Here is a 22835-nt window from a genome sequence, read left to right on the forward strand (position 1 = left end):
CAAGATCGCGTGCTCTCTTTGCTTACGTTCTACATCGTCATCGAATTCTCTGCGTTTCCTCGCTTCTTCTCTGACCCTATCTTCTTCCTCTTTCTTTTCGTTTCTACGTTCATTCGCCCTCAGCGATTTCCTCATCCCTTCACCTCTTTATTCTTTTCTCTCATATTCATTGCTCTTCCTGTAACTTACACTGCTCCTGTCTGTCTTGATCACTGGCTGCTCTTTGTTTATAATCGTGCTGCCTTTCTGGCTCTTCACGATATTACTGTTTTCGTCTCTGTCTATCTTTTTTCCTTGTTCTTTCTTCTCTCAATCCTTTTTCTTTTTCCTTCTCCTTCCTCTGTACATCATCTAATCTCTCCTTTTGTTTCGCATCATCAATGCCTTTGCCATTGAGTTTCAGTAAAATCTGCCCTCCCATCCATTTGTTCTTTGAGACTGCTACCTCATCAGTTCTATCCTCGCTTCCTTTCTATCTTTTACCTTCTCTCTCCTTGTCGAGAGACGCACTTGTCTGTGTCTGGGCCCTTATTTTGTCATCGTGTCTCTCCTTGTCCCTTGGGACTGTTGAGGTGATATCCTTATCTTTACCTTGATATCCGTCACTACTTTGCGTAGGTGACTCATATGCCGGGTTGCTATACCCTGTGGCTGCTTTAAGTTCTCTCAGTAGGCATAACCCTTCATCCTTATTTCCTTCAATCTTCGTTTCAGATGGGGCGGGTGGCGCGGTCGGCATCTCACCCTCCTCTGTGCATACATTAAGTATACAATCTATTGGCGGCTCCTCTATCTTCTCCTGTTCATACATTTTCTAAAGCTCTAGAATAGCTAGGCGTTTGTCCAACTTTTTGCCCGTGTATGTGGCGTGCAAGTATGTTATGTGTTGCAAAACAGCTTTAGATAAGGTCCCGCCCTGTGGCCACGGCATAAACATTTTGTGGGTGGTTCCTTTAACCCACTCTGTACTGTATTTGTTCAGCTTAGGTGCATGTTTCGGTAACTGTTTGCAGAGGTGTACTAATGGAGTTATGTCCTCCATGCTTAAATCTGTTCCCTTTCCCTTTATATAACACTTGTTCAAAGCTTCATGTGATTTAAACAATTTCAACAATATGAGCGAGCAACAATCACTGCAAGCTCCAATCCTGATTTTTCCACAAAATTGTATATCTCTATTTTTACTCAGTAACCATCAATTCGTATACTACAATATCTCAGTTATTTAATGGAGCAAATCTTATGTCCGTTCCTTCAAGAATTTCTTTTTTGATTTTTGACGTCACAACAAAGAACACATAAGACAAACGTTAACAGACTAGACAAACTTCAGCTGGCCACTTGTACCTCTGCCTCTAGTATTACCCCGACATGGAGTTTAAACTTATCCCTTTCACAGCGTCTTTAATCGCTGTGGTAGCCTATTCGTTCCCCTTTATTTGGGACTCTGGATACAAGTTTCTTCTAGCCGCTTGTATAAAAAGCATACGAATAAGGCGGATCCTCTCTCTTCTCGGGTTTCCTCCCCGGTAACCTCTCTTCTCGGGTGTCCTCCCCGGTATCTTCCCTCTATCTAGTCCGTTACCTTTTCCCTTACTTGTTTCTAAGGCATGCACTTTTGCCAAAGCATTAGTCTTTTTCACTCACTGTTTGCATGTTTCCTCTCTGGATCCTCGGGATCACCGCCTTCGTCACCACCTTCTTCGGTTTTTCTTCCACTCTTCTGCCCGTAGGAGTGGGAATGGGTTGTGTGGGGAAGCATGGGTCCCTTCAGACCACGTTCTGCAGATTTTGGTTTTTATTCTACCACTGTCTATGGGTAGCTTCACGGTCTTCTCAGCACAATGGCAAAGGACTTGTGATATTGCAGAGGGCCTAGACTTACTTTATGTCGACGGTCAATCGGTGTCCTATTCTAATCGATAACCATCAATCTCTGCTACCAAGTGTGCCCCGAGACACCCAACCGGCCCATAGAGTCAGGGTTTGCTCAGAAGCACTTTAAGACAAGATAGCAGCACCCCTGAGATGGATGGGGGTGCAGATTTATTACTCCAAAACCAATCAATAAGGACAACTCAAACGGTTTGGCAAAGGGAGTCTGTTTAACGACAAGTACAAAAAACAGGGCTTTTATGAATATCAGCAATGGTGCGATCTTCCTTCTAGCTTCAACTCCAACGAACCTCATAAAAATTGTAACATTTATACTCCAAACTCGTCGTCATTGACGTGTAACACTCAAAAGTTAACATGCAATTCTATTGGTTAGGAAAAGGTAACTTTAATATAGGTACTAAATCTGTATATGGTAACAGAGTGAGAGGATTGGGTAAACTGTCAGGTGGGCATCTAAGCCCCACCTTTAAAATGACTAATGCAGATGTCACTAAAAGTACGACGTCCTATTGGTTCCACTAATTATAGGACACTAGATCATTTGGTCCATTGTGATTGGGTTGGCACCAACCCCATGCATACTTTTCTACTTTGCTTAGCAGCACGCAGAATGGTCGGCCAGGTGCGAGGTGCCTCTTAGTTACCCAGCCTTCCTCCAGTCATTGCTACAATCAATCATTACTTTAGTAGCCATGTGTCAATTATTTCACTGTGGTTGGCCTCAAGACTGCATCTTTTGTCTGGAAAAGTTCTAATATCTTCGCCTGGCCTTGTGCCATGCGTAGGTGTGAGCCCTCGCTTCTTCTTGCTTGGCTGGTCACGTGATTCGGACATGGTGAATTTGTCTCTTTTCCATCAATTAGTGTATTTGATTCTCGTTTCACCCGCCACCTGCCTTCGTCTTCTTATCTCGACCTTTCAGAGGCAGGATATTCTGTTCTTAGTTTCAATTAAATGTAGCTACTGTTTGTTTCTTTTATTGGTACGACCTTGGCTCTCCTGGCACGAGTTGCCTTTGCTGAGTTTCGTTTCAGCCGTCGCTTCTCGTTTTTGCTAAATATGAATCTTTTCTCGTGTGGCCTTTAGTAACCTGGGTTGATTCTGCTTCTTGTGCAAAGTAGAAATATACTTATAAGGTGCTTTGTTTGAGGTAGATTATGTATAGTGGCGCTTGCCGCACTGTTTTCTTAGCTTTCTTGCGGTTCCAAGCATATGTATAAGTGTAAACTGGTCGAATATCTTCATCTTGCTTAAAGCTTAAGCTTCTTATATTTTGACATCGTTCTCTCACTTTAAGTTCACAATATCCTTGTTCATTGCATTTCATCTCTTTGCGTCATTCTCTGGTCGTCATTTATTCTATCTGTGAGTCCGTTCGGGCCCTCGTGGCGTCACCATTCGTCTCCCATTAAGACCTTTTTTGTTTCTTCAGGGACTGTACTTAGACAATCTTCTTTTTGTTTCCTTTGTTGATAGGGTTTTCTTAATGGATACCTTACTGTCCATGGTTTTCTTGGTACTGGTACGTCAATAGGTGCTGTCCTTCTAATAGGCACTGGGCACAGCCCTACCGCAGCTCTCTGCTGGTTTATTTGCTCATCATACATCACATATCTTGGTGTGAAAGTTCCTAGTACTTCAAAATGGACGATTGGAGTGCAGGCTTTATTTGGGACCTCCTCTACAGTTGTAAGAATCAGCCGTTGTTAGCGTTTAAACATTTTCTGTACAACATGTTTTATTTAATAGCTGTGGGAACTGCCCATCTGTGTCGTTGTGGCCAAATTGCTTAGTGTTCAGCTAGTGGAGCTGTAAGGATTTGATTACGAATACAGCTTCTGTGTTCCCCAAAACATGTTTTATCTTTGTCTTCGTCATGCCCATGTATCTTAGCCCACATGGTCATGTGATCAAATAAACAACATGTTTGATGTTGCAATTGGTCATGTGGACCTGCTTCCACAGAGTGTTCAACCCAATGTCTAAGTAGTGACTGGGTTTTGTCAAATTGCAGTGTACACAAGAGCCATGCAGTGTTGGCTGCCCTACAGACCTTTTCTTTATTCAAATCCGAGTGCACCACGACAGCTCGTAAATTTGTTTAAAAGCAAATCGAGGTTTTTAAGGTCATTAACCTACTACAGAAGTAGTTGGGCATTGGAGAGAACGTCCTTTGATGGTTTGCCTAACTTCAAGGCTGCCAGATGGAGGCGGTGGTCCAGAAGTATAGTTCAGTCACTTGTGCAGTCTCTCAGAGAAGCAACCTCTTGGAGCCCCTGGGTACCCTTCTCAGCCGCCATAGCACTCGCATCCGACAATGCACAACTCTAACTAAACATGTCATTCATCAAAGACATTCATCAAATATGTTGTGCATGTTTTAATGAGTAGGAACAGCCCATGCCACTGCCTATGCGGTCCCATGTTACAAAAACCCAGTTTACCATGTTGAGGTCAGGCAGGAGTGTCATGACATCCCCTTGAACGTGCATTCTGGTGACCATTACCAGCTTTCCGCATATGAGCTCAGATGCTGGATTCCTGTGTTTTCCGTTGCTACTGTAGGATTTCCCTTTGGCTCCTGCTCATGTTCGATGCCAGGGCTTGCACATCAGACGTGCGCGGTTTTCTCTCCCACTCCATGCATTGCACAGTGAGCAGAGCCACATGTACCAGTCGGTCCTTCTGCTCGTCTTCTATCCCTTAGAAAAGTCTCTGGTTGCAGAGTTTCCTGAAGTGGCTTCTCTAGCCTCTCAGGGGTCCCTGAATCCAATACAGGGGGGACCCTCTTGAAACAGTTTTTGTTTCGGGGGATTGTGTGTGTTCTTCTCTGACCTGGGCAGCTGCTGACCCCAGTGGTTGCTGAAGGAAAGACAGGGGTGACCTCTGAGCAATCATCCACTTTCTGGGCGGGGCCAGAGTTCACGGGTGTAAGAAAACTGGTGACTTTGTCTCAGAGTGCATGGTACACCCTCTCCCTCTCATGGAAAATCAACTCTTTCCTACCAGATACCTGCTTCAGATCCATCATATAGTCTCTGGGCCTATGTCACCACCATCCTTATATCATCAAAGGTCTCTGAAAATATGATCACAAAATGAGAGAGAACCCGGGCCCATGAGGGCAACCCCTGGCTGGTGAGCATCTCGAAGCCTGACAAAAGCCATACGCTAAGGGCATGAAATGCATGCTTGTAGGAATGCATTGAAAGATATTGATGTTGGCCGAGGAGGGTGACCTGCCGCTACAGGGTGAGAATATCTAGGAGTGACAAGAACACGCAGGGCGCTAAATCCCTAGGACAGTGTGCCAAGAAGTGAGCTGGGTCGTATATCCCTGAGACTATTTTCCACCTTTTTCTAAGGCTTATCAGCCAGAGCTCATCGTGGTTTCCTTCTGGGTAGTTGAGCTTTGTTGATGTTGCACCGGCCAAGGGCTTTAATGACCCACCTGCCACTGTAGTCGGGTGGAAGTGCACTTGGGTGGCCCTGCAGCATTGGACTGCTCCTCCTGGTCAGTCTGTTCCACCTCAAGTGTCTGGCAAGTGTTAACTACGAGCCAGCCTATTAGGAGGTATGTGCTCAAGTGGGAACAGTGAAGGCCATGGTAGCCACATCAGTTCTCCAACATGCCTTTTTCAAGAGGAATTTTTTGCATGACAAAGCACTGAGGTGAAAGTTGCTTCAGGTAGTGGGCAAAAGGCGTACTTTCCCAGAATGACATCGCCCAAGATGGAGTCTTTGCATGGTATCCCTGCTTTCAGAAGCATGATCTAAATCTTCCTGCCACTACTGTCTGCCCTTTGCAACTCATCCAAAACAGGACTGCAAGACTTTTCCTTGGCCTCAAGCCCAGGGATCGTATCTCTCCACGACTGAAATCTCTGCACTGGCTCCCAGTGGCGGCGAGGATTAAGTTCAAAACCTTCTGTATTGTCCACAAGGCCTGCTGTGGCCTGGGGCCTCAATACCTTCAACTCTCTCTTCATAAATATTTTCCTTCTCAAGCTCTTCACTTATCTGCCTCAAACTCCCTCAGGGTCGGTTGCTTCCCCAAGCAACGAGTTGGTGGTAGATCTCTTTCTTCGGCTGGGGCCTCCCTAATGAAACAGCCTGCCTGCCTCTCTGAAACTTGAGGAGAACCATCTCTGGTTCCGGAAGCACCATAAGATCTTCCTCTTTGGTTCTGCTTTCTCTCCTCCTCTCCCCTGCTGATCTCCAGGTTGAATCTGAAACTGCACTGGTTACCTGGTTACCCTCTGATCTCTGGGCCAGGTCCCCTCCCCGCTAGTTGCACACCTGCACTGCCCCCCCTGGCAACCCTTGCATTCAGGTACTGTTTCCGCATCCCTACAACCCCTACTTACACTGACACCTGATGTCTGCACTGACCCTTGCACTTGCCACCAGCTGGCCTGTAAAGACTGGAGAGGGGGTCTGTACTTCTGCTCTCTATATGGTAGAGGAGAGGCACAGAGGACCCCAGCTAAGATTCTCTATTACTGTAGCAATGGACGAACAATCGAGGCCTAGCTTCTCTTCTCAGGAGGTGATGCAGGCTGGTTCTTAAGTACAGTGTAGTCCCCAAGCCCCCACAAAGGAATGGCCACACACTTTATTAGTTAAAACACAGTCTTTAGATAATTAATATTCAAGGTTATGTACACTGTCACAATAACTCACTTTGTGCTCAGAAAATCAACAATGGTAAATATATACAGTTCTAAAGTAGTACCACAATTATTATCAGATCTCATTAAAGTGCATCAACTATACTCTGGTCAAATGTCACACAGATCACTTAATAAAGGCAACCAAAAATAGACCTAGGAGGAAAGCAGTTGGTTAGAACAATGGCAGAATACTGGCCCCTACCACTAGACACAGTTCTGTGTGGAGATCCCTCCCCCCCACCTGGGCAACCTGTAAAATAAAGATATAAAACAAGCCCAATCCATATATTGTTCTATAAGTCTTATTTCCTTCTATAATGTTTCTACCCCCTGCCCCCAATGTACCTGGTAGAGCAGAGTTCTTCGGAGAGGCGTCGATGGATCCTTCTTGAGTGACTCCCTTTAAAGCGGGAGCCACGGATCGTCGAGAGGCGTCGAAGAAGGGGAACTTGGCGTTAATGAAAAGTTTGAGGGTGCCGAGACCACGGCGTCGATCAAAGGCAGTGCTCGTCGGCGACGTCCTGCGAGGATGAGGTGTGCGGGGCACCTAAGCGATTGATAGTTCAGGACCGCAGAGAGTTTCTGAAGAACTGTGGCCCGACAAGGGCGTCGAGTCGTTGAAGTCTTTGTGGTCTTTGGGTGGCAGGAAACCCACTGGCGGATTCTCCTCGGCACGTCGGCGTCCTCGACTTTCTCCAGCGGGATAAATCGGTTGACGGTGCGGACAAGGGAGTCCTTCAATTCAACAGTTTTAGGCAAAGCAGCGGGCTGCTCCGGTCGTCAGCGGCACAGAGTCAAGGGGTCCCCTCTTCTGGGCAACACGGCTTCGACGGTCCTCCAGAGGTTACGGCGATACTCCCAACCCTGGTCGACAGCAATGGACTTCGACGGCGTCGATGTCCGGGTGCTTCACTTCGTTCTCCTCGGCGGTCCCCGTCTCTGGTCGGCAGCCTTTCGAGAGTCTGACTTCCAGGGAGCTTTGGCAAAGGTTAGCGGTGCTCGATGGTCCCTCGGAGCACGGGAAGAGGGGGCCTAACCAGATCCTCTCTCTGATCAGTCCTCAACGAACTCGACAGCTTTCGGATTGGGTCGAAGCAAATGCAGCAGCAGTTCTTCTCCTTCCAGCTGGGCGTCGAGGATAAGCAGTTCCAGTTACTCTTCAAGTGTCAACCCAGCTTCTGAACAATTTCCAGTGGTGAGAAGTCCCCAGATATACTATTCTGTCTCTCATCCATACTGCTGGGTCACACTCAGCAGCCAATCATACAGAAGGGAATTCATGCAGTCTGTCAGCCAATCAGGCATACAGTGCATTCAGGCCATACTCCTCCCTCTCAGACACTCACAATAAGGAATGTGTATTGGGACCCAGCCATACAACACTACACACTACCCACAGGGGCCATCTTGTTTCCTATCAGGAATCAACTGATTCCAATGGCAGGACCTGGGTATGCCAAAATGGAGGATACTCAGAGCACCTGTCAAATTCAGCATGGAGCTGCCACCAGCCCATACCCTGCTCTGTGGGCCACACACATGTACCCACACACATACACTAGGGGCACAGGGTTGCACCCCCACCCATGGGTGCCATAAGGGTATCCCATGGGTCGGTACACCAAACAAAAACAATACAGAACACAAATGAAAAAGGACTACAGGACACGGACAGGGAGGCCCTGTCCCTCAATGCATTTCCAGCATCACAGTGCCGCACTTTTATTTATTGTCTTTATTTTACTGTTATCCTATGTACTGCACTCCCCCCCTCCTCTTCCCTTCCCCCTGCACTTTTCCCCTTCTCCCTCCCCTGCACTTGCGCAATCTCAATGTCACCTGGCCTAGTAGGATCGTTGTATGTCTTCCCTCTGTTTCCCCTCCCTTGCCACGTCGCGCCTTGAAACACTTGTGTATAGGCACATTATAAATGCCATATCATATCATGGAACAAAGGGGACTGGTACCTGAAGATGGGCTCTGGTGAATTCCCAATTTAGCTCCTCCAGTTAGAGCATCGCGTAGCGGGACGCATCCTTGGTCCACAGAGCACCTCCTAAACCCATTAGAAGTAGGTTCCGGTGTAACTTTGTCACAGCTTCTTCAAAACAGCATCTGTTGGGACATGGATAGCTTTGATATTTGTGCACGCCAACATTTCTGAGGCTTTAATGCATGGAAGAAAGTAGTTTCTTACTACATTTTACAAACTTATCACTGGGCTGAGGGCCTGTTCCTCCTCCCTGACATACTGCTAGACAGGGCTGGTGCGACCCTAATGACCCACGTCTATTACTTGGGGGGGTTTCAGAGCCTCGCTCTATTCCTTTATCTTCAGTTTATCAGAAGCTTAAAAGCTGCTATTGTGCGGATGACCTCTTGTGGTCATGTACCAATGTGCCCTGGAAAGAATCCAAGCTATGCACTGCTTAAATCCTCCTAGGAATCGAAACCGGGAGAGAACCCAAGGAGTAACCTGAAAAAAGAAATGGCATAGTCACGAGTCCAGCTCCAGGGTTGCCCAGTCGGAAAGCACCAAATAATTTTTTTAATGTTGTTCCTGTGCAAGTACCAAGCCATTATAAGCTCTAACACTGATCGGTTGAGACTGCAGTGCGTGTGAAAAGCAAGAGGAATTTTGCCAGAGGTAAGCACTGCTTTGGGTAGCCCTCACACAAGACTTGCAGGCTCAAGAACTGGTCAAGTGACTAAAGCAAGCTTCTGCATAACTCCTCAAGGAAAGTCTCTGGTGGTTATACAACCTTACTCTTGGGGAACAATGGAACTGGAAGAGTAGGGTCCTGAGTAATCAAGTAATCAAAAACAATGGTAACTGTGATGAATCCGAGGATGTCATCAATTCTTTCCCAGAGGAACCCTCTCCCCATGTGTCCAGGGGACTGCGGCCGCTACCTGATCCTGACCCTGGGAGCGGCTTTGTGAGGTAGGACCACGTGGTGGGAAGTGACCCTGAAAGGGATAACATGGCATCATAAGACAAAGGTACATACCCCTCTTTCCGTTGTAGGGATGAACTTCCGTTCCTCAAGCTTTTATGACTTATTGTAAAAGCTCCCCCCACTCTCTACCAGCTCTACTAATAACCTCTTCCAGTATTATGTAAGAACGCTTCTCCAAGCATAGAGTGGGGGGGGGGCAGGTCTTTCTCTGTGGCTGGTGCCTCTCTTTGGAATAGCCTCCTTGCCCCTCTCAGACTTGAGCTGGACCTCCTTAAGTTCCAGAAACTACTGACAACTCTGCTTTTCTCTACCTCACTGCTGCTGAGACTGGAGGCCTGGTCCTTCATGATTCTCACGGGCTACCATGCCCTCTACCCAGTCAACACCAGCACCATCCCCCCTGCTGCGCTGCCATTGCGGGTGCCATGCCTGGCGCTGTGCATCCCTCCCTGGGATTCCTCTGCCCTAGTGCTTAGCCAGTGGCCTCCTCCCTTGGCTCCCCTTGGCACTCCCACCACGCCCCCAAGCTCCTACCGGCACGTGTCCTTACCCTGCTCCCCCACACCCCTCCCTTCCCCATCTCCTGCACTCTCTTCACAGCATTTGCACGTCCGAATGCCACAAGGCCTAGTAGGACCATGATTGTATTAACTGTATTTTGCCAATATTTACTCCCCTTGTTCACTCCCCACTCTGCCTTGTGGCGCTTGGGAACCTCATTCTGTTGTATAGGCACCTTACAAATGCTCAGTAAATAAAATAAATAAAACCCAGAAAGGCTCAACCTTTTCATACATATGAGAATGAGGAGGCTGAAGGAAGCAATTAAGATCCATGAGACTTAGAAGTGCAGAATGCGCTCTAGTGTTCATGAGCATATGACAGGTGCCAGGACATTTAAAGCGGATCCTGGATGGAGGCCGAGAGCTACCCGGTGAAGCTGTTTCCACTCACTGCTGACAGAGGGACTACTAAAGTGCTGGAGAGAGGTCTGTGCCACCAACCGGCAATAGGGGGAAGGCAGAAAGAGGACAGCGAAGGCTGGTGGAACCGGTTTTCTGCATCAGGACTGCACCGGAAGAGAAAGGTAAGTCTGGTTGGCGGCCGCGGGAACTGGAGAACATCACTTCAGCCGCCCAGAAAATGTCTCGGCAACCAGGTAGCAGCCTCAAAGGACGTGGAGACCGGCGGGTGAAGCTGGTGAGCCTGTGAAGAGTCTCAGCAGCCCAGGTGGGAGCTGCAAAGGACGTGGAAACAGGCAAGTGAAACGGTGAGACTGCGAACTGGAGGCGGAGCACCAAAACGCCATTCCCTGTCTACCGCAAGAGAACCAAAGAATGTTACAGGAAACCGGTGAGTCCTAAGGTGGGAGATTGGCATACTGGGTTTCTTCAGCAATGTTACTGAAGAACGTTAAAAGACAGTAAATGGAATGTAAAAGAATGAGACACAATTTTGCTGAAAAGGAACTAATTGAACAAGTTTGAGAAGTAAACCAGTTTTACAAGTGTGCAAGAGGAAAGCAAAGCCTGAAAGGTCAAGGGGAGAGAAGGATAATCCCTCCCCTCGTGAACTTTGTGAAGAACAGAACAGTTGCGAGTGGATAAAAAAAACGTACACTAAAAGCCCTGGCAGGACAGTATACCGGGCCAAGCCAAAGTTTGCGAGGGTCTAAAGTAGACCAGATAAAGGCCTGGCAGAGGAATACACCATACCAAGACAAGACAGTGAATAAAGTTGAACTGAAGGTCGAGACGAACCTGGCAGGGCAGGACACCAGGTGTCTTGCATGGTTGGAATTCACATTTAAGTTGATTTTGAATACAAAATATTTTGTTGCGGACCAGAAACTTTCAGGGAAGATTTGTACCCTCTGGAATCTTAAAACTCTTGAATCGAAACCTGGGAAAGGTATCTATCCCCTAAAAAGGTGAACCTTATCCATTGTGTTGGAGTATTTATATATTCCTTTTGAACTTGAATATTTGTGCACCTTTCAAAGTCAGAGACATTTCTCTTAGCACATTACAGTTACTTTTAGAATATGAGGACAAAGATAGGATTTCGGACACACAACAGTTTTGCTTTCGGCATCTTTGCATTGGACAGATTCTTAGTTTTTGTTTGAGGTAGGGAAATGCCTCACAGAATAGGAACAGTGAGGCATTTTCCAACCTCTTTTTTTTTATTTTGAATAAGTTTATGAGAACAAACTTGAAGTACTCTGTGTCCGTCTCTCATTCCTGGTTCACCACATCACATTCTACTGAGCTCAAGCCACCAAGACTCTTGTGGAACCCACACCCAATTTTGCACTGGTGGATCTTCTTGCAACATAGCAAAGGGCTTGAAAGGATTCGGGATCCCCTCCATTTTTTAAGTGTGTGCAGCTTATTTCTGAACCATGTGTGTGTTGGAAAACCCAGAGTTCTGTGCACTCTCTCCATACCATTGAGGAGGAAGACATTCATTTATAATTTCTAAACTGCTGCCAATAGAATCTTTTTTGTCCAGATGTCATGAGCTGTGGGGGTCGTCCAACTGCTTGGGTTTGCCTTTCTGGAATCCCCAGTACAGCCTGTCTGCATGGTGCAGAGACTCATCTCTTTCTAAGGGAAAAAAGCAAAGTCCTAGTCACAAATACCTACAATGGCTTTGACCGCTTCCTGGTTCCAACTTCCATACTTCTTGTGGTATTCTTGAATTTTGTTTAATTTTTCAGTCTGTTGCCCATATAGCTTTTCCATTTTTTTGTATTTTAATAATCAAGTGTTTCCTACTGCATGTGCTTTATCAACGCATTCATATAAGTTATCTGTAAACAATTATTGGAAAATGGGTTTGGGATATGGATGTTATTTGAAGGCATCATAAATCAGACACATACAACAGGTACAAGTTTGTTTCACAACGTTTTATTAACTCAAAAAGCAGGATGGAGTAATGCCTAACTTCCCCTATTCTAAGGTGGGGGATGTCTCTACCTAAAGAAAACTAAGAGTAGTCTGCGTCAGGAAGTCAAAACAAATATCTGTGTGTCCAAAACCTATACTTGCCCTCACAACTAACTACATACAATGTGTAAGGATGTCAGCATGACAAATGAATAGTGTTCAAAATAAAGTTCAGAGCTTCTTTTAGCTCTTGCCTTATAATCAGCTGCCCCTTCCCCAAGTTCAAAATAGTTCATAAAGCACAGGGGTTTCCTTCCCCAAGAGTTCAAATCTTCCAGCTTTCAAAACACGTAACTTCAAAATCACCGAAAAGGTTATTGTAAAACACAATCTTCTTTATGGGTGCTTTCACTGGCTTTTCCATTCAGGGAGCATGCGGTCTAGGTGTGGTTGTCGGACCGCACAGTCCACCCTTTACAGGTCATGCAACCAGTACCCCTTCTTGACTGCTTTTCCATCAACGCTAGTCCACTGCTTCTCCTCAACAATGATGCTTGCTTCATTCACATGTGTCACACTCTCCTGACACTGCACAGTGGCTTGGGTGGCCACCATGCACTTGTTAAACTTCCTTATGTTCTCTTGGCTCTTGCCAATGCTTGTTTCCTTATAACATACAGTTCCTTGAACTCTCTTGGCTTTGGCCAGTGCTGGGTTTCTCATACCATATAACTCTGTGTTCTCTTGGCTTTGCCAGCACTTGTTTCTCAAGAAATACAGTTCCTTGTTTGTTGCCTGTTGTCAATGCTTGATTTCTCACATAATGCAGCTCATCATTTCAGAAAGATTTACACACTTTCTTTCAATCTTCTCAAGATTCAAGAATGTTCTAAAATTGCTTTCATTTAGTTTGGTATTCAAAATGTACTTGTATTTTTTTTCATTCAAATCGATATTCATAGCAATGCGTACTTCCGTTTAAATCAATGTTCAGTACTTGCTTTCTATGTATGCCTGCCAGCCCGGTGTTCCCCCTCCTGGTTACACTCACCGGTCGGAGCGTACGGCTTCTTGCAAGGTCCTCCACCGCCACAGGTTCCTTCCTTCCCATGGACTACCTCGTGTCTTCTCCCAGCGGCTCTCCGTTGCTCACGCTCACCCAGCGAAGCGCCCTCTGCAGCTCAGGACTCACACGACCGCTTTGCTCGCTCACACCGGTCTCCTTCTTGTTGTCCTCCTCCTCGTCTCAGTACCTAGCTGGGACCGGTATGTGTCTACATTAACAAAATGAGGATGTGTTGCACTAGTTGTCATCTTGTTAGACCCAGTAGCAAACTGATGTGTCTTGGGGAATATTTTAGGGGGAAAACAGTGAAAGGGCTGACCAAAGCCCATAAAGGCTTGAGGGATAGAGGGTTTGTTGTGAAAGGGAAATGGGGGAATACCATGTCTCACCTAAGGAAGTCCACTCCCCAAGTCTCCTTCACCCAGGTGACCTTCCCTTGCATATTCACCCCCAGGGTCAGGATCCAAAAGCGATGGACTTTCTATGGCCACCCTAGAAGACGATACCAGGGGAAAAGAAGTGAGGACACCCTCGGGTTCCTCACAGATACAGTAAGATATTTTAGTCTTGATTACAACGGATAAATGCAACAAAGTGATATATAGATTATATCAATGTTTCACTAAAAGTAGTTGCGAGAAAGAAAAAGATTATAACTATGTTATGTTCAGTTTGCAGGCCTGGGAAGGTTTTAATTCTGCCAAATCATTCTATTTCAGACCCAGTTGTTGTAGAACAGATTAGTTTGAGACGGTTGGACGTTAATACAAAGAGGTCATGGAAAAGTTGGCATGATGCACCCGTCGTTCTTTTAAATTTTCAAAATCATGCATATTTCTACACATTTGATTATTTTTAGGTCAATCCTTGATGTTAACCACGGGCCCTAGGACTCATCCCAGGTGCACCGCAGAACGCTACATTAGGAACACATCCAATCCAGCGTTATCTACAAGCATTTTTTTGACAGGTAGCTCTTTAATCAATTTTTAACAGCACACCATTTTCAGCATTTGTGTACCCTTTTCTCTGAAACTCTGAAACTTTTTTCATTCAACTTTTTAGGGAGCGTGTTTTTCTCCAATCTGTCCCCTTCTCTGATGTAGACCTGCCGTGGGTCACCCCGCTTCCACCCACCCAGACGCTCTGCACCGGGTTCTCCGGCCAACTACGCGCCTGGTTATCTCTACTCACCCACAGTTAATTTACTTGGTAAATTCTTGTGCCTTTAGGCGTTTGACTTTCTCTTTAAGCAATCTGGGTAGTTGAACAGAAAGGGATCATCTCTTTCATATCATTTACTTTGTTTATGTCTGCTTCCCCACAGGGTCAAGTTGTTGTGTGGTATTTCGCCCTGAGGAAGGCAACTTTACCTATGTCATGGAACTATTGGCCAGACAGGTGGCATTTTTGCCGAAACGTGGTTTAATGATGTCAATTTAAATTTACTGTTTATGTCACTAATTTTTGACACGCACACGTAGGCAGACCTGTCAACAAATCGTAAGACATAGAACAATTCCAATTCTGTCAATTCTTTGAAAATAACTTGTGCAGTGGCTAAAAACAAGCCATAAATAGGAATGTTGGCTTAGGTTTAGGTCACCATTCAACATTGGCAGTCTGTTGTCCAGTTTCTTTTAGTATTTTCTTTTGGTTTATTCTGTTTAAAAGTTTGAAGAAAAACGTATATTTGGGTTCTTGTTTTTTCGACTATTAACCTTCTAACTATCAAACAAATGCATTTACATGTTTGTCACATTGCTTTATGTTCAGTTGTTCATGTATTATTTACATACCTATATTATTATTTTTGCTAAATCAATATTTTGTTACTGTTTTTTCAAACATGAGACTACCCTGATTGCTTTCAGAGTCTGCTGCAGCCTAACATTTGAGTGATACCCTTGTGGTGCACCCTGACAAATAACTTGTTACTTGAACTAATTGTTAATTCAATCCATAGCAGTATGGACCCTATTATTTTAGTATAGTTCTTAGTCCGTCTCCTTACTGCTTACGGGACAATTCCCCCCTTTTCTCTGTGCTGGTCTGTGTACTGACAGCATTATGTCATTCTTTAGCGACCTAGTGAAGGAAATCATTCTTGGCTCTCGTCTCCTAGCACTGCTGCCGATGTCTGTGCCATCCACCAAGATGCTGTTCCTGGAGACCAAGCCCTGGTATTCTCGCTCTTTTCAATACCTAGTGAAGAGGATGCCTGCTTGTAACTTGCTAGCAGAAACTAACATCAATCCCAATGCCCACCATGAGAAATAGATCTCCCTTCAAACCCTTGAACCAACTGGACATTACATCCAGCTCTGTGCCCGGTAAGGAAACAATCATCCTGTTGAAGAGGAATGCCCCTTAACAAATGTCTACCAGTCACTTGATGACCACATCCTTAAATAAAGACCTCAGAATAGAATCTCCCTTGTAGATGGGGATATCCCCCACTGCGTTCATGAAGGCACAAAACCTTGTCATTTCCGTTCACCCATATCTTGTGTATTAGCTAGTGAGTTCTGGAAGAAGCCACACCCCTCGTAGGTAGGGGCAAAGGAATTCGAGAAGTAGTGGACAGGATCATACATGGCCAATCCATGTGTGTGGCATCACATCTTAAAGCACAGACCGCCATTGCAGTGGTTCTTCCTAGCCACAAGAATGCAACAAAATGATGTCCCACCTTAGTCAACTAAGACTGGAAACATCTGGGCTTTCTGAGGAAGAATATACATCTGTATTCTTCCCTGCCAGTCTTCCACAAAAAAGGAAGTTCTGATGAAATAGAACAAGTACCTCTGAAAAGAGTTAGATCGAAGTGGGTTTTTCAGCGTTCAACCCTTTAAGCCCGGCAACCTGTTTTATTTGTATTCCTGTTGGAGTGTGTCGCATGTGTGAGTAACATGGAGGTCATACGAACCCCACCTCCAAACACATTAGAATTATGGCCTCGCCAGAAAGATGCTAGTGCATCCAATGTAACTTTCCACTTTATGTGGTTGTGTGTATTAAGGGTTAATCCCATCGATCAAAGCGTTACATTTTCACTCGCGTCAGCTCTTCAGGTTAGCCTTATATTGTGCAAATATCATGAAACAATATGGAATGTATGCCCTAGATTTGAAAAAGGCACTACCCGCCGAAACACGTGTCATCTAAAGGGCTTCTCCAAATAGGAGTTTTCTTTTTGCTTTGATTATATTAAATGGTGTTTAACCATAATTACTTTGTGGCGCATCTTTCTGGTGAGGACATAATTCTAACTTTTGAAAAAAGATTAGTTTGCTTACAAAAAACATCAATTCACAATCATGAGCACATTGTGATGGAGATTAATGATGCCTCCCGGCCCTTCTGAGTTTGGCATTGAACCATGTTGATACGCCTCTCTCTCTCTACCTGTGGAGTTCCCCGGGGCCCTATCCTCACCCTGGTTTTTCAACCTCTACTTGGCCCATTTGGCCCACCTGATCGCTACCTTCTCCTCTAACTTTCAGTGTTATGTAGATGAGACTCTGCTTTCCTGCAGGCTCCCCTCAGCCTCCTCCCCTCTCATTCCTGACAGTCTATCCGCGATTCAAGGTATGTGCCCCTCCACGATCTCGGCCTTAATGCCAGTAAGACAGAGATCCTTTTCATTGGGACCCCTGGCCCTGCTTTCCCTCTTACTCTAGCCACCTGCCTTGTGCCCTCTTCCTTCGCCTTCCTGTGAGGCAAAAAACCTTGGTGTCATCTGTCTCTCCCTTCTTCCCTTTCCCCTCTCCCCTCTTTCTTCTTCTCACTCCTCTCTCTCCTCTCTCTCCTCTTCACTTCTCCCCCCCCCCCCTCACATCTCGGACGTCACCAAGGAGTCCCACTACCAGCTGCACCTCCTCAAAGGGACTCTTCCTTTTCTCTCTTTCCCCCAGAACCCTGGTTCTCTTTAAAATGGACTACTGCAATAGCCTCTTCTTCAATCTGCCTTCCTCTACTCTCCACCCTCTACAACTAATCCAGAACAGGACTGCAAGACTTATCCTTGGCATTAAGCCCAGGGACCATATCTCTCCAGCCCTGAAATCTCTCCACTGGCTCCCGGTGGCTGCAAGGATCAAGTTCAAGACCCTTTGCATTGTCCACAAGGGTTTCTGGTGCCGGGGACCTGACTACATCCAACCCCCTCTTCCAAAATACCTCCCTTCTCGAGCCCTTTGCTCAGCTACCGCCAACTGTCTATGGGTTAGACACTTCTCCAGGCAGAGAGTTGATGGTAGATCTCTCTCTCTCCTCTGCAGGTGCTTCCCTCTTGAATGGCCTCCCTGCCCTTCTCAAACTTGAGCCGGAGTTCCGGAAGTAGCTCAAAGCTTTCACTCTCACCCTCCCCTGCTGACCTACCTATCTGCTGTACCGAGTGGTTGCTTGGTGCAATGTGTGTGCGAAAATGAGCTAAAAACATGGCGCCGCTGCACGGCCATTTTGGACATTCACTTACAACCACAATGAACGTCTACATTTCTGTGAGCTAAGTTAGCAGACATGAGTTCTGCCACGGGTGTGATATTATATTATATTATGAAGCAGCTGAGCTCACTGTGGAGGATAGTTGTTGTATTGTTCGTTCAAGGACGAGCCAAGAAGGGAGTCAGAGTTGTGCAGATACAGTGATAAGAGATGCTGGGTGCTGGGAACGAGCGCAACAGAGATGAACTGGATTTTTCCACACTTTGCTCCCCATGCATGCTGTCTGTCCTTCGACCGGGGACGGTTGGCAACCTAAGGTGGGCGGGGATTTTTCCCTCATAAGAGGAGAGGTATGCTGGTGGTAGACAGAGAATTGGAACCCAAGGTGATGAAGTCTCGTTGAGAGGGAGGACGGTCCGCTCCAGACCCTGTTAACACGTGTGGTCTCTCTGCCTACCTGCCTTGGGACTGGGTAGTGTCGTAGTGGCCGAGATGAGGCTTTCTCCTTCAACTGCACTAGCTGTAATGTAGACCTTGTTTGTAGCTATCATTGTCTGTGCGTGTCTATGTATAACCAATTGCATTTACTCCAAGAGTTATTTGTATGCTTATATTGTGTTGAATGAAAGGGCTTGTAAAGAGCCGATTATATTCCGATTATTGATCTACGTGTGTGTTATTGCCTTCCTGAGTCCAAGAACTTTTGGTCTATGTAATAAGCTAAGTTGTTCTAAGGCCATTACATGTGACAGAAAAGAAAAACACTTGGCTACCCTCAGAGCCTCACTGGGTACCAGGCTCTTTCTTGATCAGTCACCCTTGCACTGACTCCGGGGCTACCACGCACTTCGGGCCTACCACGCACTTCTGGTCTAACTGTAAGCCTACAGTCCCTTTTTTTCCTTGCACTACCCGTAGCTGCACTGCCCTGGCTGCACTTATTTTCCCCTCCCCTCCCTGGCAATCCCAACCCCCTTCCCCCTTGCACTTCTCGTTCTCTCACTTGCACGATCTGAATGAGGCCTAGTAAGATCGTTTGTCTTGTCCTCCGTCTGTTTTCCCTTGTCTTGTCGTCTGTTTTCCCTTGTCTTGTCGTACCTAGAAACACTTGTGTACAGGCGCGTTATAAATGACTTATATCATACAGCCGCTGGGGGCATGTCTCGTCTAGATGCATAAGCGAAGATTGCCGTAGTTAAAATGCAACCTTCTGGCACAGCCTGGGAGAAGGCCATGTGCATGGATGAGTGCCTGAAGGTCAATGCGTTTACAGCTTGTTGAGTTCTTGATGTCATCACTATGCCTTTAGCCAATTGGCTTCAGGCCACTTCAGCTTCAAACAGGCCTCGCTTCTGGTTGGCTTTTTCACATTTCCGCCCTTTCCAAAGTGTTTTTCTCTAGCCAATGGGGAGTACCTCTGGTTTACTATAACAAGGAACCTAGTGGTGGATGCTCGATCTCTGTGAGAAGGGGAGCGAGAGAGGAGAGACAGACTGTGAAGCCTTCTGGGGAATCTCACCTGAGGATGCATATACTTTTGGCAATAAAGAAAAAGGAACAAATTTCGTTATTTATGCAATGACGCACTGCACAATCTTCTGATGAGGAGACTGTTTACTTTGTGGTGAGCTTACTTCGGGATCGCTCCTCACCTTAAGAGGCATATAGCAAATAACATTTTTTTTCTTCAAAGCAACATCAAATGCAAAGCAGTCACTGAAGTGGTGTGGCAGACATGCATTGTTTTGCTGTGATGTCACCGAAGGTGATGTGCTTCCTACCATGCCTGTGCTATTCGCGTACAGGAATTACTTAATTTTATTTGGGCTTGTGCCTTAATGGTGCATAAGACTAACTTTGATCTGCTGATGGCGTGGGACGGGATACTAGGTCTTCAAATTTGGAAAGAGTCGGACTGCATGGTTCTGGATCCAAAGCTGCTATTTTTGGGTAAGTTGACTAGTCCAAACGGGCAAGGGAATTGCTCTTGTGAGTTTCACAAGTACTACAACGGACTGGTAGAACCCGGGAACTTTGATCAGAACGGTAAGTAGAAACCTCATGCCTTTAAAGGTGTTGACCTGTGTGTGACAGAGATTGGAGAAACGCAAAGCGCGTATGCGGCTGGTGGGGTGCACAAAGGGACCCTTGAAGGAAAGGAATCCTTACCTCACGACCCCATCACCATCAGTAACCGTAGGCTAATGCTTATTTCCGCATTCCATGAAGAGATGTTGGTAAATGTCTTGAGCCGCAATATGATAATTTGGGTCGCCAGCTGACAAGCGCTGCTCTTAATTTCTTTTATATGGGAACGATATAGGCAGTGCTTCCAAACATAGAATGCAGAAATGTAGCAAGGTAAGCAAACTGCAGATCCTGCCAATGTTTCAGTAGAAGTAGTTGCAAGAAATAAAAAGCACAGCACTCTATTTTATGTTTAGTTTGCAGTCCTGGGAAAGCTCTAATTCTGCCAAATCCTTCTATTGCAGGCCCAGTTTTCGGAGAACAAACTGGTTTGAGCCGGTTGGCCGTGAATACAAACAGGTCATGGAAAAAGTTGGCGTGATCGACCTGACGCCCTTTGGCAAGATTAATGTCCAAGGCAAAGATTCTGTGAAGCTGTTGGATCATCTGCTTGCCAACGTTGTCCCAAAGGTACAGTACACACGCACTTTGATCACTGCGTGACTGTGACTTCTGTCCGGCGCACCCAGTCACGCCATAAAGGTTACCTCGATCCACAATATGCTTGTCCTGGAGTTTTCTAAATGTACGCCTGGGCTGCTGGCGGCATGTGAACAAGTCTAAGCGCAGTGGTGCGCATGCTTGGGTTTCTGCATCCAATTAGTATGTAATGTGCAGCCCGGTTGTGTCATTTCAGGGTGCTCAAGCCATCCAGGCATACGTCAGTGCTGTACTATTTTTAAAATCGTTTTTATGTTTATTGTTAACGTGACTGTAATGCAAGCATTAAACAATACACCAAAGAAGGGCCATGTAGCCATAACCTTTTTACAAAAAGCTGAAACCATCCTGTCGCCAACATGCTTTTATATAAAAATGATCAAAGTTCCAGGAAAACTTAGTCCGCACTCTTAATAGAGGCTTAGAGGGCCTGGGGGCTGAGAGGACAAGGAGGGGAGAGGGACTGCTTTATAAGAACACGCATCTTATCACCAACGCACCCTCTTCCTGTAACATCTTATCATCCGTAGCGATTAGTAGGACACCCAAGAGTTCATTGCTAGTCATGAATATTATATGTTAGAAGTAAGATGTACACTAAATCAAGGAAATAATGCAAGGAATACTGGGAACATCTGATCCAAACCCCCTTGCCCACTACCGGGACTCTGGAAGAATTTCCGTTTCCCACTCCACCAAAATTCCTTTACTTCTATTAAAAAAGGTATTTTTTTTTCTTCAAACAACTTTTATTTAAATCAACAGGTCGTGAGTACAGAAACATGCTTAGCTTTGAGTACAGTGTAACAATGCAATTTTAGGGAGACGCCCCCCGGTTACCCAGAACTCGCTGGATTCCACCCCTCCCCCCCACACTGGCGAGAGTCAAGTTGATCTCAATCTGGCTCACAGCAGGGAACATTGTTGCAACATTGGGGGTTTCGCAGCCATGGCGGAGCATTTATCAGCAAAGTCCATGAATGGGGGCCATACTGAGACATACCTTGCATAGCGTCCCTCGCATAGTGCCACGATTTTGTCTGCCACCAATATGTCCCAGACCCGAACCAGCCACATCTGCATCACCGGCCCCTCCACCGTTTTCCAAGTGCGAGCGAAAACCAGTTTTGCTGATAATGGGAGATGCCCAATCAAGCAGGCCAGTGAGCTGGCTAGGGGGAGCACCACCCCGTGTCTCCCAGGATCATCACTAGTGGGTCTGCAGGAAGGTCCAACCCCGTGATCTCCTTTATCTTTGCCAGCACTTCCTTCCAGTATGGACCCACTTTAGGACATACCCACACCATATGGAACAGTTTGCCCGCCACCCCGCAGCCCCTCCAGCAGGCGGCCGAGTAGCTTTTGTCCATATGACAGTCTCTCGAGGGCAAGATACCACCTATAGCAAAATTTATAAGAGCATTCCCTGTCCGTAACGCACCGGAAAAACCTAAGCATACGTCCCCATATTCGCAACCACTTCTTATCTTCTATGGGCCCCCCCGTGTCCTCTTCCTATTTAGACATATATGACAGGCGCTTTACAGGGTCGCTCGTACCCAGGAGTTTGTACAACCTAGATACCTTCACCCCCCCACCACCTCCCAGCGTTGTCCTGTAGTGTCAAGTCCAGGGCCGAAACGGTTCTCGTTTCCCCCTCCCTTGTGTGTGGGTGAAAAGCCCAGTGCCGCAATTGGGTGTATCTGAAGCAGGTTTTTTTTGTCTTTGTACAGCTGGCATATACATTCCAGGCCACCCACCATCCACCTACTGAAGTCCCCCACTCCGCACCCCAGACGAAAGCCTGGATTATTCCGCACTGGTGTCAGGGGCCCCATCCCTCTGCCTATACCCCACCTCCGAAGCGCCCTTCCTATATAGTAGAGGGTACATTTAGTTGTCACAAACAAGGAGAAGCCTCCCCCCATGCCAGGTGTCTCCCCTCCACATAAGGTAGCCTTGCCAGGTCGACCCGTGACTGGGCCTGTTCTAGGAGTTTCCATTTTGATGGTGAGGTTTGCCTACCCCAAGTAAAGGCATGGGCGACCTGGGCAGATAGGTTATAACGGAACACGTCTGGGACCCCCAATCCACCCACTCTTGCTGGCTTCAATAATACCCTCTTGGATATCCTGGCTCTTTTATTCCCCCAGATGAAGCCTAGAATCTTCTGCTGCAGCCGACGGAGGTCTGAGTATGGGACTCT

At 46.3% G+C, this 22835-nt stretch overlaps 1 protein-coding gene across 1 annotated transcript in view; it reads left to right on the forward strand.

The window, feature by feature from the left end:
* The window catches only part of DMGDH (dimethylglycine dehydrogenase), an 834031-nt gene that overhangs the window by 518044 nt on the left and 293152 nt on the right, over nucleotides 1–22835 (forward strand). The window contains exon 10 of the mRNA XM_069627418.1: nucleotides 20434–20599. Within this exon, the coding sequence (XP_069483519.1) occupies nucleotides 20434–20599 (166 nt within the window). The remainder of the gene's footprint in view (nucleotides 1–20433; nucleotides 20600–22835) is intronic.

The sequence above is a fragment of the Ambystoma mexicanum genome, chromosome 6p (assembly GCF_040938575.1).
Source record: "Ambystoma mexicanum isolate Mex_15411 chromosome 6p, UKY_AmexF1_1, whole genome shotgun sequence".
NCBI lineage: Eukaryota > Metazoa > Chordata > Amphibia > Caudata > Ambystomatidae > Ambystoma > Ambystoma mexicanum.